The sequence below is a fragment of the Ranitomeya variabilis genome, chromosome 2, assembly GCF_051348905.1.
Source record: "Ranitomeya variabilis isolate aRanVar5 chromosome 2, aRanVar5.hap1, whole genome shotgun sequence".
NCBI classification, from domain to species: Eukaryota; Metazoa; Chordata; class Amphibia; order Anura; family Dendrobatidae; genus Ranitomeya; species Ranitomeya variabilis.
Genome location: NC_135233.1, coordinates 1,051,777,451 through 1,051,794,426, shown reverse-complemented (window position 1 = coordinate 1,051,794,426; position 16,976 = coordinate 1,051,777,451). Strand labels below are relative to the sequence as shown.

At 44.8% G+C, this 16,976-nt stretch overlaps 1 protein-coding gene across 1 annotated transcript; it reads right to left on the bottom strand.

Annotated features, from left to right (window-relative positions):
- Positions 1–824: 824 nt before the first annotated feature.
- On the bottom strand, positions 825–1,449 carry MSGN1 (mesogenin 1). Its single transcript, XM_077293055.1, has one exon. The coding sequence runs from the start codon at positions 1,447–1,449 to the stop codon at positions 898–900; it is 552 nt and encodes a 183-aa protein (XP_077149170.1). The 3' UTR covers positions 825–897.
- Positions 1,450–16,976: the final 15,527 nt, after the last annotated feature.

Below are 16,976 nucleotides of genomic sequence, written 5' to 3'. Positions count from 1 at the left end.
CCCTTCCAACGCTAACATTCTAGGGTTCTATGAAAGAGTCCAGTGTAAATGGAGCTGTGGTCGATTTTGCGCACTGCCGATCTATTCACTCTTTGTGGGAATGCTAGAAATTGCCGAGCTGGTCTTCGATGCCATCATTAGAGTGCACATGATCAATGACCGTTCTATTCACAAGGGGATCTTCAGAGACCCAGTACTTGGGAATTCTAGGGGCCCCAGTGATAGGAAATGTATCCCCTAACCTGTGGATAGGCAATAACATTCAAATTTGAGAATACCCCTTTAAACACCATCTGAATAAGGCCTAACTTCATGGTCACTGACATGTAATATTAATAAAAAATACCAAATAACAGTTACATAAAAATCTCACTATAAGCACAGAAAACAATATGGACATAGCTCCCACTCTACAGGTTTTATTAACAGTGAGACATTATTATTCGCAATTAGATATAAATACATTTACGAAATTGTGCAATTTTGTGCCGTTTATCCTTATTACTCATATACAAACAATAACACACATACAGCACATAAGAAACCATCGTACATTAATAAAAAGGAAAGGTCTTCAACAAGTCCTCCTTAAAAAAAACTTTACTAAAAAAAATTATTGGTTAAAAAAAAAAAAAAAAATCGAAATGTTCCAGTTCTGTCATTCAATGTTTCTAATGGTAAAATCCGGCTTAGGTTGCCTATGATAAGACAACACATGGGTCACTGTCCTCATTGGTGAACCCAATTTATCAATAACTGTCCCAAACCCCAAGTAACCAGCAGTCAAATGTCCACTCACGTTGGTCATCACTTGTGTCCACTCATACTGGTTATCACTTGATATTACAACCATCCGAAGGTGTAGCTCGCTGGTGGGTGGAGAAGGTCTGGATACAATTATGTTCCTTTTGTGGTGTTGAGAAGGTTGGTAAGTTCCTCAATGTAGGAAATGGTGCTTTTCAATGTCTGGATCTTAGTAAGAGGTTGTCTACCTTGACTGTAGACTGGTGGTAAATTCCTTCTCAGGGTATGAAGGGCCTCAGCAATGGCCCTCATCCTCATCTTCTCCCTCTCGCTTGCCTTTCTCCTGCGTTGGACATTCATGGAAGCTTTGGGATTATGGTGTCCACATTTATCATTGGGTCTACCATTTCCATCTTCTAGATCGTTCTGGCATTCAGAAGGGTATGGCAACAACCTGTATGTCACCATGTCTTCATGGTATGGTATCTCTTCCAGGCTTGGTGGATGTGAACAACCAGAGAATGGTGACTCGTAAGAAGCTGCAGGAGATAAGCTCTGAGGAGATGGAGTTTGGCTTAAAGAATAGTTCTCAGCGTTTTGTTTCCAGTCCCAAGATGTGGATAAATACGCCGATTCCGGGTCAGAATCCGAACATAGAGTAAAATCCTCCTCCATTTTTATCATAGGTTGGTGGATAGTCTCCATGGACAGTGGCAGATGACAACCAGCTTCTTCTCCTTGTGGTGGTGCTGTGACTAAGTTCTCACTAGGTGTGAATCCCCTTTTTATATAGATCTGCCAAATCCTAAGTGGGACAGTTCAAAGGAGACAACCAAGTGTCAAGATGGAAAATGAACTCCTGAAGTGTGACTTTACTCTCTGGGAGAATTATCAGCCCTCAGCTAAATGGTCTTTCAATAAACAAGACTGGCTGAGCAGAAGAAGACTGGATGGAGGGAACTAAGGATGCAAATGACCATATCAAATAATTCAAGATCTTCTTAACTTAGTTCTTATATGAACCAATGAAATGTAGAACATGAGTTATTATTACTTCACGACCTTCCACCATAAGCGCAGATTCTGAACGAGTCTTTGTTTTATATCTCTTCTATCCATGTATTTAATTGTCAGGATATTTCAGCTGCAGTTTTCTACCCGTGGGTGTACATGACGGCATCTATTTTTGCATTTGTGAGCATTATCTTATTATTTACTATTAAATGTTGGAAACGTTTATATAAAACCTAATTAAAAAAACAACAGTTATAAGAGAAGGAGATGACAAAAATATAAAAAAAAATGGATTCTCAGTTGGACCAATGTTCTTCAATGGAGCAGTGTAGAGGAACGATTTTTTTTCACTGAATCTGCATGTGAAAAAAAAAATGGCAGCAGGCACAATTTTCCTCCGAACATCGGATGCGATGCGCCAATTCAAGTTTATAGGTGTGAGAAAAAAATCGGATGCCATACAGAGACACCGTATAGCATCCGACTTTTATGGATAAATTGCAATTCTGAAACTTCGGAAACTGTAAGGGCTCGTCCACACGAGTGTATACATCAGACGAGAGTTTTATTAGATAGCACTCGGACCAATGATATGTAATGGGACAGCATGAGAACAAGAATTGTAGCATGCTTCGATTGCATCTCAAATTGGATGTCACGCACCCATTCATGTCTATGGGCGTATGGAAACCATTGGGCTGCACTTGGATGACATCTGAGTGCAGTCCAATTTCCGTGGACCCAAAGAATGGAGAAGATGGAGGAATCTTTGTTCTTCATCTTCTCCTCACCTATGCTATGGTCCGACACAATCAGATCACTCTAAGCTGATACTTGGAACAACATTGTTAAAAAAAAAGTGGGAAAAAAAAATCATCCCACTTTTGTGGATGAAAATTGAACCAATTATTTTTGATACTGTGGCATGACACTAGCCTAAGGATTTATACACGGAAAGACTGATCTACTATGCTATAATTATGCCTTACATTGTACACAAAAAAACTACCTCGGGTTATTCCCCAAATAATAAGTTTTCCCCTATTGGGTGGGAGAAAATTTGCTGATTGGTGGTTGTCTGAGAAAGGAGCAGCCCTGAGAATAACTACGTGCACACATTCAGGATTTTCAGCAGAAATTCCAGTGCAAATCCTGACAAGTTGGCAAGAAAATTTTTTGTTCCTTATTTTGCCCAACTCCTCCAGCCTCTGGACGCTGACAGACACAGCAAACCTTCTTGCCACAGCTTGCATTGATGTGCCATCCTGGATGAGCTGCACTACCTGAGCCACTTGTGTGGGTTGTAGAGTCCGTCTCACGCTACCATGAGTGTGAAAGCACAACCAACATTCAAAAGTGACCAAAACATCAGCCAGAAAGCATTGGTACTGAGATGTGGTCTGTGGTCCCCACCTGCAGAACCACTCCTTTATTGAGGGTGTCTTGATAATTGCCAATAATTTCCATCAGTTGTCTATTCCATTGGCACAACAGCAGGTGAAATTGATTGTCAAACAGTGTTGCTTCCTAAGTGGACAGTTTGATTTCAGTTTGAGGCTACGTTCACACGATCCGGATTTTGATCCGGATCCGTAGCGGATTTTCAGCTGCGGATCCGGATCAGTTTTCCATGTTGGTTACAGTACAATGTAACCCAATGGAAAACCAAAACCGCTGTGCTAACGATCCGTTTTTCCGCTGGAAAATCCGCGCGGATTTTCCAGCGGAAAAAAGAAGTAGCATGTCAATTCTTTCAGCGGATTCCGCACCGGTTTTCCAGCAGCTCCAATAGGAAACTGCTATTGGAAACCCGCAGTGGAAAACGCTGAAGAAAAAGGATCAGAAAACGCAGCTCAAATTCACTGCGGAATTTAGCTGCCGTTTTCCAAAAACGGGCAGGAAAAAAAAAGGATGGAAATCCTGATCGTGTGAACGTAGCCTAAGTGTTCCCTTTATTTTTTTGAGCAGTGTATATACCAGTATACCAGGATGGAAGGTATATATATATACCAGCATGGGGGGGGGGGCAGGTCCAAATCTTGCACGCCACTGTCCATAGATAATGAATGGAATGACTTCAGAAAAATGATGTGGCTGCAGAGCCCCACTCTCACGAACGATTGGGGTCCCAACAGTCAAACTTCCTCTGATCAGGCCTTTTTTCCCTATCCGACTTGTTATTTTTTGAATAACCTTTTAAATGTCTAGTACCGCATTATGTGTTGGTTTTTTTTAGCACACATGCAAAGGGTGGCATCATGTCCTGTAAAGGGAATTTGACCTATAGAGAGATGCCAGGCACCAAAACAGTACATTGTTGTACCTAATAGGTGGTGTAATCTTAGACTAGATAGTCTAAAGGTGTGCCAAATTAATTATCCAACATGAGCAACTTTGATCATTTAGTGCATTTTAAGAGATTCTCTACCATATGAGTTGCCATTTTCAGGTGCAGAATAGTGGTAAATTATGGCACATGCCATATTTATTCCATGTTTTTAATTTTTTTATTGCTTAATAAATTACCTCCTAGACCCAACTAGACATATGCGGTCTTGCTCAATGCAACGTCTAGTTGGAATGTGGCCGGGAGTATGGATATAGCATACTTGCAGTCACATGACTGCCCACTCCCTGCACCAGCATTGGAGAATCTTGGCAGAGTGCAGTGAGCGCACCATGAGGATTCACAAGACTGCAGGATGATAGAATGACTGCAGACTTGATCCTCGAGCCTGGACAACTCCTTTTACATTTCTTGGTCAAGTAATGAAAAGGCCATTCAATCACACCAATGTGCAGCTTAATTTTGGAAGATCCTTATATTCAGCGACTCACCTCCATGTGCCTCTCCAGAACTCTACTGAGCTGGAGAAGAAATAGGAAGCAGGCACAGCTCTTAATTACAACCATGCTGGGAAAGATGGGTGAGTAAGGGCTCATTCACACATCAGTTTTTCACATACAAGTGCTATCTGAAAACACTCATACCTGTGATAGTCTGTGGGGCTCTTCACATGTAAATGATTTTTGTGGTCTGTGCAAAATTGTGGAGACATGTCCGATGTTCATCTGAGCGTCGGATCAGACTCAGCAATGAAAGTCTATGAATCCGTAAAAAAAAAAAATCAGAAAGCACTTGGATAACATTCGATGCTATCAGTTTGTTGAGGACTGATAGAGAAGAAAAGGTGGAGACATTTTTTTCTTCTTATCAGAGAAAAACTGATGAAACTCTGATCAAACGCGGATGACACTGCTAAAATCCGGAATAAAGTCTGTTGATAATCTGATGAAACTCTAATCAAAAACTCTGATGAAACTCGGACCGATACTGTCGTATGAGAAAATCACTGACGTGTGTACAGGGTCCGAAAGGCCCACTGGGACATTGAAGAATTTACAAATGGGCCCCCATGCCGGACGTAGAACGGATCTGCTGGTTTCAACTGAATATGCATCCTCAGATGCACATTCAGTTGAAATATATTGCCCAGTCGCCGTCGTAATAGGCCGCCGTCCTAACAGAGGCTGGCTGATAACGTGAGCCCAAACAACGCATGACAGTGATGTCGCCGAAGTATGTCGCCACTGTTATTCGGTGTCTGCGACAGATGCTCTCACATCACCCGCCGACCTCTGCAAGGGTCGGCGGCCATTTTAACATGAGCATGCCGGATCTACAAGAAGAGTATGCCATGCAGCAGCGGGATTACAGGTCTTTCCATTTTTTGTCACTATCAATGCAGCATGATGCTGGGCCTTAATTGTGCCCCCTAGGTCCCTTGGCTGTGACCCATTGGCCATGGCTGTGCCCCCTAGGTCCCTTAGCTCTGGCTGTGCCTCCTGGGTCCTTTGACCCTGACTATGTCCCCGAGGTTCAATCCCTGGCTTTGCCCCCTAGGCCCTTGCTGTGGCCTCTAGGTCCCTTGGCCCTTGCTGTGGCCTCTAGGTCCCTTGGCCCTTGCTGTGGCCTCTAGGTCCCTTGGCCCTTGCTGTGGCCTCTAGGTCCCTTGGCCCTTGCTGTGGCCTCTAGGCTCCTTGGCTCTGTGTGTGACCCCTATGATAGGGAACTTAGGGGGTAGAGCCAGGGCCATGGGACATAGGGGGGCAGAATGGGGAACATTATTAAATAAAGGGCCAGGATGAAGGACTTAAACGGAACCTGTCAGGCCCCCATGAACTCCAACCCAGCAACAGTCAGTTATATATAAGAAAATTCCCTGCCTAAACAGCCCTGTATAACATTGTTTTTTTAAATTGAGGTTAAAAAAGCATTTACCTTATATACTCGAGTATAAGCCGACCGAGTATAAGCCGACCCCCCTAATTTTGCCACAAAAAAACTGGGAAAACTTAATGACTCGAGTATAAGCCTAGGGTAGGAAATGCAGCAGCTACCGGTAAATGTCAAAAGTAAAAATAGATACCAATAAAAGTAAAATTAATTGAGACATCAGTAGGTTAAGTATTTTTGAATATCCATATTGAATCAGGAGCCCCATATAATGCTCCATAACGTTTATGATGGCCCCCTAAGATGTTCCATATTAAAATATGCCCCATATAATCCTGCATAAAGGTTAATAATGGCCCCATAAGATGCTCCATAGACACATTTGCCCAATACAATGCTGCACAAATGTTGATTATAGCCCCATAAGATGCTCCATAAAGATATTTGCCCCATATAGTGCTGAACAAACCTTGATTATGGCCCCATAAGATGCTCCATACAGACATTTGCCCCATATAATGCTGCACAAACGTTAATTATGGCCCCATAAGATGCTCCATAAAGATATTTGCCCCATGTAATGCTGCACAAACGTTAATTATGGCCCCATAAGATGCTCCATACAGACACTTGCCCACATATAGTGCTGCACAAACGTTATGGCCCCATGCAGACACTTGCCCCTGTAATAATTATAGGGGATAACTCAGGAGACTCTTTGAGTGGAACAAGACAACTACAGGACACAGTTTTATAAGCGGCAAAGTCTATATTATCACACGGTGATTCAAACAGGTGCAGAGAGAAGCTCAGGGGGATATCCCTGCCATCTTATCAGATATTTGAGCCGATTCCTGCAAATCCTGGAATCAATAATTTCCTCCACCACAAATTGTTCTTGCCATCAATCACCACAAGATGCGGAGCTGGCACAACACGTCCCTGGAGGGTATTAGGAGATACAGGCTTTAGTAAAGATACATGAAAAACTGGGTGTACCTTCATAGTCCTAGGCAGCTTCAGCCGGCAGGCCACAGAGCTCACAATACCATTGATCTTGAAAGGGCCAATGAATTTCTGTCCAAGTTTTTGTGAATTAACGTTTAACTTCAGATTCTTAGTTGATAACAGGGCCGGACTGGGACTAAGGCCATGTGCACACGTTCAGGATTGTTAGCGTTTTTTTCGCGTTTTTTCGCTATAAAAACGTGATAAAAACGCGAAAAAAAACGCTTACATAAGCCTCCTATTATTTACAGGGTATTCCGCATTTTTGGTGCAAATGTTGCGATTTTTTCCGCGAAAAAATCGCATAGCGGAAAAAAAAGCAACATGTTCATTAAAAATGCGGAATTGCAGGGATTCCGCACACCTAGGGGTCCATTGATCTGCTTACTTCCCGCACGGGGCTGTGCACACCATGCGGGAAGTAAGCAGATTATATGCGGTTGGTACCCAGGGTGGAGGAGAGGAGACTCTCCTCCACGCACTGGGCACCATATAAGTGGTCAAAAAATAAGAAATAAAATAATAAACAGTCCTATACTCACCCTCGATGTCTTGCCGCCTCCTCGCACGCTGTCGTTCGGTTCCTGTACCTGGTGTGCGCTGAAGGACCTCGCCGAATGACGTCACTGTCCTGTGATTGGTCGTGAGCGGTCATGTGACCGCTCACGTGACCGTGACGTCACGGAAGGCCCTGTGCGCACAGACCAGCTATAGGAAGACGAACGGACGCCGCTTATGAGATGTCTGGGTGAGTATAAGCATTTTTTTATTTTTTTTATTATTTTTAAACATTCTATCTTTTACTATAGATGCTGCATAAGCTGCATCTATAGTAAAAAGTTGGTCTCACTTGTCAAACAGTATGTTTGACAAGTGTGACCAACTTGTCAGTCAGTTTTCCAAGCGATGCTACAGATCGCAGGGAAAACTTTAGCATTCTGCAAGCTAATTACGCTTGCAGAATGCTAAAAAAACGCGAAAAAAACGGAAAAAAAACGCAAAAAAAAAAATGCGGATTTCTTGCAGAAAATTTCCGGTTTTCTTCAGGAATTTTCTGCAAGAAATCCGCAACGTGTGCACATACCCTAAAATTCAGCCCTGGCATTTGAAGTCGCACAGGCCCACTTGTCACATGGTGACTGTATAATATCTTTGTACACTTGTAGGCTACAAGAAGTGAGGGGAGTGTAACACGACTATATAACATATAATTACAGCTGTATCCAGCATTACAGCTCAGCCCCCATAGAATGTAATACAGCCAGCCCCCATAGACTATAATACAGCACAGCCCCATAGAATGTAATGCTGCACAGCCCCCATATAATGTAATGCAGTACAGCCCCCATAGAATGTAATGCAGCACAGCCCCCATAGAATGTAATGCAGCACAGCCCCCATAGAATGTAATGCAGCACAGCCCCATAGAATGTAATACAGCCAGCCCCCATAGAATGTTACAGCCAGCCCCCATAGAATGTAATGCAGCACAGCCCCCATAGAATGTAATGCAGCACAGCCCCCATAGAATGTAATGCAGCACAGCCCCCATAGAATGTAATGCAGCCAGCCCCCATAGAATGTAATACAGCCAGCCCCCATAGACTATAATACAGCACAGCCCCATAGAATGTAATGCTGCACAGCCCCCATAGAATGTAATACAGCACAGCCCCCATAGAATGTAATACAGACAGCCCCCATAGACTATAATACGGCACAGCCCCATAGAATGTAATGCTGCACAGCCCCCATAGAATGTAATGCAGCACAGCCCCCATAGAATGTAATGCAGCACAGCCCCATAGAATGTAATACAGCCAGCCCCCATAGAATGTAATACAGCCAGCCCCCATAGAATGTAATTCAGCCAGCCCCCATAGAATGTAATGCAGCACAGCCCCCATAGAATGTAATGCAGCACAGCCCCCATAGAATGTAATGCAGCCAGCCACCATAGAATGTAATGCAGCCAGCCACCATACAATATAATGCAGCACAGCCCCATAGAATGTAATGCAGCACAGCCCCCATACAATATAATGCAGCACAGCCCCATAGAATGTAATGCAGCACAGCCCCATAGAATGTAATGCAGCACAGCCCCATAGAATGTAATGCAGCACAGCCCCCATAGAATGGAATGCAGCACAGGCCCATAGAATATAATGCAGCACAGGCCCATAGAATATAATGCAGCACAGGCCCATAGAATATAATGCAGCACAGGCCCATAGAATATAATGCAGCACAGGCCCATAGAATATAATGCAGCACAGGCCCATAGAATGGAATGCAGCACAGCCCCATAGAATATAATGCAGCACAGCCCCATAGAATATAATGCAGCACAGCCCCATAGAATATAATGCAGCACAGCCCCATAGAATATAATGCAGCACAGGCCCATAGAATATAATGCAGCACAGGCCCATAGAATATAATGCAGCACAGGCCCATAGAATGGAATGCAGCACAGCCCCATAGAATATAATGCAGCACAGGCCCATAGAATATAATGCAGCACAGCCCCATAGAATATAATGCAGCACAGGCCCATAGAATGGAATGCAGCCAGCCCCATAGAATATAATGCAGCAGAGGCCCATAGAATGGAATGCAGCCAGCCCCATAGAATATAATGCAGCAGAGGCCCATAGAATGGAATGCAGCCAGCCCCATAGAATATAATGCAGCAGAGGCCCATAGAATGGAATGCAGCCAGCCCCATAGAATATAATGCAGCACAGGCCCATAGAATATAATGCAGCACAGGCCCATAGAATGGAATGCAGCACAGCCCCATAGAATATAATGCAGCACAGGCCCATAGAATATAATGCAGCACAGGCCCATAGAATGGAATGCAGCACAGCCCCATAGAATATAATGCAGCACAGCCCCATAGAATATAATGCAGCACAGCCCCCTAGAATATAATGCAGCACAGGCCCATAGAATATAATGCAGTACAGGCCCATAGAATGGAATGCAGCACAGGCCCATAGAATGGAATGCAGCACAGCCCCATAGAATATAATGCAGCACAGGCCCATAGAATATAATGCAGCACAGCCCCATAGAATATAATGCTGCACAGGCCCATAGAATATAATGCAGCACAGGCCCATAGAATGGAATGCAGCCAGCCCCATAGAATATAATGCAGCAGAGGCCCATAGAATGGAATGCAGCCAGCCCCATAGAATATAATGCAGCAGAGGCCCATAGAATGGAATGCAGCACAGCCCCCCCCCCCCCCCAATAGCTCCACAATCCAGTCATCACTTATTGATAAAAAAAAACCAAAACACTCTACTCACCTTTCCTCCTGCCCCGCGCTGCTCTGGCTCTGGTCTCAGCAGTCGCAGTCTGCCCGCTCCGGTCACACAGCAGGTGCGCGATGATATGACGTCATCACGCACCCGCAGTGTCAGCGGCAGGCAGAGCGGGGAATGATGGGAGAGGAAGCGTCAGCAGACGCTCTCTCCTCCATCATTGCAATCAACTGTACCGGCGTCTATGACGCCAGTATAGTTGAATGCGGGGCCGGGAGTGCGTCGACAGCGGGGAGAGTGTGCGGACAGCGGCACACTCGTGCGGCCCACTACTGCCACCGGCCCTTCTGGCATTTGCCAGAACTGCCCGATGGCCAGTCCGGCCCTGGTTGATAACCACACGGAATCTCCTACCTTGAATATGGGTGCAGGTTTACGGAATCTATCAGCCGATCTCTTATAACGTTCTTGAGCTGTGGTTCCTTCAGAACCTCCAGATTTTGTCTCATCGCAGTCAGCCTTTCCTCCACTGCCGGAACCGGAGAATTAATTGGAGACCTAGGTAAAATACACGGATGATAACCCAGATTGGCAAAGAAAGGTGTAAATTTAGTGGAGGCGCTCTGAGAATTATTATATGAAAATTCGGCTAACGGCAGCAACTCCAACCAATCATCCTGGAGATGGCTGACATAGCATCTTAGATATTGTTCCAGCATCTGGTTGGTACCCTCAGTCTGACCATTTGTCTGGGGATGGTGAGCGGAAGAGAGACAGACATTAATATTGAGTGCAGAGCAAAACCCCTTCCAGAATCTTGAAGTGAACTGTACTCCATGGTCAGAGATGATCTCATCCGGAACCCCATGCAACCGAAAGACATTCTGTATAACCAAGTTCACTGTATCTTTAGCTGAGGGGAGGCCGGTGCATGGAACAAAATGAGCAGCTTTAGTCAGGCGATCAACTACCACCATGATTGTATTCATGCCCCCCGATGTAGGCAGCTCCACAATAAAGTCCATTGATATAGACCCCCAAGGGCGGGACGGAACATGTAATGGTTGTAGAAGACCCATAGGTGCCACGTGAGGAGTCTTGTAACAGGCACACACCTCGCAAGAGAGAACATAGTCCTTGGTATCCTTCAGGCAAGTTGGCCACCAGAAGAATCGGCTCAGGAACTCTTGTGTCTTCTGTACCCCCCTGTGACCAGCCAACTTGGAGTCATGTACCAACTTGAGGATCTGCAGACGGATGACATCAGGGACGTAGATACGTCGATCTCTGAATCACATGCCACCCTTAAAGACAAGATTAATATCCACAGGTGGGTTGGCCAGAAATACATCACCGTCATAGGCCTCCCTGCACTCCTTCCACAAGTCCTGATCGTGGATAACTCTGATGAAATTCGCATCAGATAGAATGGTCTTGGACGGGGCTCCAGGTACGGAATCCGCAGCATGGATTCGGGATAAAGCATCAGCCTTCCCATTACGAGAACCTGGACGGTACGAGATAAAAAAGTTAAATTGATTTAAAAATAAGTTCCAACGAGCATGACGAGGAAAAAGACATCTAGTGGGTCTAAGGAACTCTAAATTGCGATGGTCAGTTAGCACTATGATCTGTTGTGCAGCTCCTTGCAGATGATGCCTCCATTCTTTGAAAGCCACAATAATAGCCAGCAATTCCTTGTCTCCCACATCGTAATTGTTCTCTGCTGAGGTTAGTCTACGGGAAAAGAAAGCACAAGGATGTAGCAGACCCTTCTCTCCAGTTCTTCGGGAGAGAAAAGCCCCCAAAGCATTATCAGAAGCGTCCACCTCCACAATGAATGAAAGTGTTGGATCTGGGTGTATCAACAGCGGTGCTGATGTGAAACAGATCTTAAGCCGATCAAAAGCATCTTGAGCCTGTGACGACCACTTAAAGGGCTTTTCCTTCTTTGTCAAGGAAGTAATCGGACGGACAATATCAGAAAAATTTCGAATGAAGCGTCTGTAGAAATTTGCAAAACCAATAAAACGTTGGACCTCCTTAACGTTCTTGGGTACCGGCCAGTCAAGGATAGCCTGAATCTTACCAGATTCCATGTTCAGACCCTGGGGAGAGATGATATAACCTAAGAACTGTATCTCCGAATGATGGAACTCGCATTTCTCCGGCTTGATATACAGATGGTTCTCTTTCAGACGTCTTAAAACAGCTTTGACATGTTCTTCATGTTCCTGTAGAGAGTCATAAAAGATCAGAATATCGTCCAAATAGATCACCACAAACTGGTCCAACAAATCTCTGAAAATGTCATTAGCAAGGTGTTGAAACGTTGCAGGGGCATTACAAAGCCCGAAGGGCATCACGAGATAGTCAAAGTGTCCATACCAGCATCGGAATGCTGTCTTCCACTCATCCCCTGGACGAATAAACACCAAATTATAAGCCCCACGAAGATCCAATTTAAAGAACACCTTAGCATGGCGGACTCTTTCCAGTAATTCGGGAATCAGAGGCAAAGGGTAACGGTTTCGAACGGTTACCTTATTGAGTTCCCGATAGTCAACACGAGGTCTCAGGGTCCCATCCTTCTTTTTTACAAAAAATATAGGTGCCCCTGCTGGTGAGGAAGAAGGACGTATGAAGCCTTTGGCCAGATTTTTATCAATATACTCCTTTAAGGCTTGAAGCTCAGGTGCCGCCAAAGGGTATACATTACCAAAAGGAATAGCTGCCCCAGGAAACAGCTCAATGGGACAGTCATAATGCCTGTGTGGAGGAAGCTGATCTGCATTCTTCTTGTTACAGATGTCAGAGAACTCTTTATATGCTGGAGGTAAAGAAAATACCTGTACATGTGGTTCCGTAGCCGTGGACTCAGGGACAGCTTCTGTTAACGCTGAGTTGCTCCTTGTTGGAAAGATAATCTCCTTGGTCTCCCAGTTGATAATTGGGTTCTGAGAACGCAACCAAGGAATGCCTAAAATCACAGGAAAATGAGGAGAAGAAATTAGCAAGAAAGAAAGTTGCTCCTGATGATTAGGCTCCAACAAAATTTCAAGGGGTACGGTCTCCTGATCCACAGGCCCAGAGATTAAAGGTAACCCATCCACTGTTTCCATGGTAATTGGAGAGGCTCTTTGCTGAATTTCAATACCATGTTCCTTGGTAAATGCAATATCCATGAAATTGCCACCTGCACCCGAGTCAATCATAGCTGCACTGCAAATCCACTGTCCTGAACACAGGATCTTAATAGGGAGAGAACAGTGAGAGTTCTTCTCCTTCAGCTCCTTGGGGGGTGAAGTCATAGAAAGTGAATGGAATACAGCGTTTAAAGGCAGGCTACATTCAGAGATGTCAGATTCATCATCTCAGTTGTCATACTCCCCTACTGCTGCTAGCACCTTATTAGGCCGTCTAGGACACTTAGGACAATTGATCAAGAAGTGGTCAGACTGGCCGCAGTAGAAACATAGAGTTTCACGAAGGCGATGCTCCCAGCGCTCATTGATCTCGCGCCTCTGAACGGAATCAATTTGCATGGGCACCTCCTCCACCTCCCGAGAGGTTTTACCTGCAGGCTCTTTGGAAGGAAGCTCTAGCTCTTGTGGTGACTCAGAGCGAGCTAGTTCATCTTTTATAATACTAGACAGACCCCTTTTAAAAATAGGCAATTGTGCATAACTGTTCCAATTGGTATCTACCGCTAATCTCCTGAATTCAGTGGCATACTCAATAACCGAAAGTTTAGCCTGGCGTAAAGACAACAAAGCAGATTCAGCGGTTGCACGTCGATTAGGATCATCAAACATTAATGCCATAGCGGCCAAGAAATCATCCAAGTTATTTAACCGTGGGTCACAAGACTCAATCATTGGATTCGCCCAGGCGAGCGCTCGTGAGGTCAGTAGCATTATTACACACAATACTTTGGATGTATCAGTAGGAAAACGGTCAGCATGCACATCAAAATACAGCATACATTGATTCACAAAGCCACAAAATTTGTCACGATCACCATTAAATTTGAATGGGGGCAACTTAGGTGGGCTAGCTGGTGGCGGTTGCCCAGAGGGTAAAGTCACTTGTGCAGCTATTTGCGTGCTTTTGTCCTGAAAAGCCCGTCCATACTGGGACTCTATGCCAGCAAGTTTGTTTTCCTGGGCTGCCATGCGGTTGCTGTCCTGCAAAGTTTGTCCAAACACTTGTTGATTGTGTTCAAAGCTTCCAAACTTTTTTTGCAGACCTTCCACATCTTTCTGCAGTGATCTAATTATGGAAAACACCTGCTCTAATCTGCTTTCTGCAGTCATTGTTCCAGCAGTCTCCTTTTTTTATGGGTAGAGTATCCTGTAATAATTATAGGGGATAACTCAGGAGACTCTTTGCGTGGAACAAGACAACTACAGGACACAGTTTTATAAGTGGTAAAGTCTATATTATCACACGGTGATTCAAACAGGTGCAGAGAGAAACTCAAGTCCACAACACTTGGTGTAAATATAAAACGCAACTTAGCAGTCTAAGGGTATGTGTCCACGTTCAGGATTGCATCAGGATTTGGTCAGGATTTTTCATCAGTATTTGTAAGCCAAAACCAGGAGTGGGTGATAAATGCAAAAGTGGAGCATATGTTTCTATTATACTTTTCCTCTAATTGTTCCACTCCTGGTTTTGGCTTACAAATACTGATGAAAAATCCTGACCAAATCCTGATGCAATCCTGAACGTGGACACATACCCTATAGGAAACTTCAGAGGAAAATGCAATCAAGCAGAAAGTCTATGAAGCACTGTTATTCTTGAGGATACTTGACACAAATAAATCCTTGTCTTAGTCCAAACGCAGATAGATAAGCTTATAAGGCAGTTCAAATCATATCTTAGCTCAACCAGGGAGGCCTGGTTAATAGTCTCAGGTTTTTGCAGAGCAGAAACAGCTTACATGTCCAGCAAATGCAGATGAAAGTAAACACGAGCAGCAGATGAAGGAGGATTACTGGAAACTGGTGTATGCAGAAGGAAATCAGAGCAGAATAGCAGGATCACCACCCAGGTTCACAGGAGCAGGTATATAGCCAGGGAGTAATCAGAGGTCAGGAGCTGGATGCAAGGCAGAATACTCTAGCACAGACTGAAGGCTAGGGTGGAGTTTTTTAGCAGGAAGACACAGTGCACATGAGACCAAAGACGCCATCTTGGAAAAGGGCAGTAATGCACAAAAGGTAAAAAATGTTCAGAGTCCTGACAGCCCCATATATTGCTGGACAAACGTTATGGCCCCATAAGATACTCCATACAGACATTTGCCCCATATAATGCTGCACAAACGTTAATTATGGCCCCATAAGATGTTCCATAAAGATATTTGCCCCATATAGTGCTGCACAAACCTTGATTATGGCCCCATAAAATGCTCCATACAGACACTTGCCCCATTTGCTGTTGCTGCGATAAAAAAAATCACATACTCACCTCTCCGTCGCTCAGGCCCCCGGCACTTTCAATATTCAACTGACTTCGTTCCGGCGCCGCTCCATCTTCAGCGTCTTCTGTACTGACGTTCAGGCAGAGGGCGCGCACTAACCACGTCATCGCCCCCTCTCACCTGAGCCTCACTGCAGAAGACGCTGAAGACAGAGCAGCGCTCGGAAGAGGGAGCATGTGAATATCACACAGCGCTGCGCTCCCCTCCCCGTTATACTCACCTGCTCCTGGTGCGGTGCAGTCCCTGCTTCCCGGCGCCGCTGCTTCTTGCTGTACTGAGCGGTCACCGTTACCGCTCATTACAGTAATGAATATGCGGCTCCACCCCTAATGAGGGCTTTGACTAGTTGCCCCTGACTAGTCCACCCTCTTTCTATGTTATCACGGGGTTCAGTGGCACATGATCGGAAGGTCAGAAGATGGCTTCTGGTCATTCGCAGTGTGCTTCTGAAGCCGGGAAGCGTAAACCTGGCTGCAGAGACGCAGTGCCAGTGACGCTACCAAAATGTGCAGAGCGCATGCGCAAGATTTGCAGGGGCTGGTGATGATGACAGGTCTTGCAAATTATGTTATCATGCCCAGAGAGGCATGATAGCATGAAAAGAGGACTGACTAGTCAGGGGCAACTAATGCCCTCATTAGCATAGGAAATGGGGACAATATACAGTAAATGCTTTTTTAAAACCTAATTTTTACAGAAAAACATCATACAGGGCTGGTTAGGTAGGGAATTTACTCATAAATAAGTGAATGCTGCTGGGTTGGAGGGCATGAGGGACTTTACCGTATGGGGGGCCAGAATGTGAAATATATATTATTAATTTATGGTGGCAAGTGGGGACATTATTACTGCTGTAATATAGTTTACTTTTTAAGACAGTTTTCCATGGGGGGAAGGAACAAAAGGGGGGTCCTGTTACTGTGCAAGGAGGCACTATGTTGCTTTTTTTCTTCATCTGGGATAGTGTAGAAGTTGGGGAATAAGTGGGGAATGTCTCCCGATATCTTCCCTCACGTAATCTCCGGTCCACCCAAGACCTCCTTCTGTCCTCCACACTTATCCGCTCCTTACCCAACCGCCTCCAAGACTTCTCCAGAATATCCCCATCCTCTGGAATTCTGTGCCCCAACACATCCGACTATCAACCACATTCGGATCCTTCAGACGGAACCTGAAAACCCACCTCTTCAGGAAAGCCTACAGC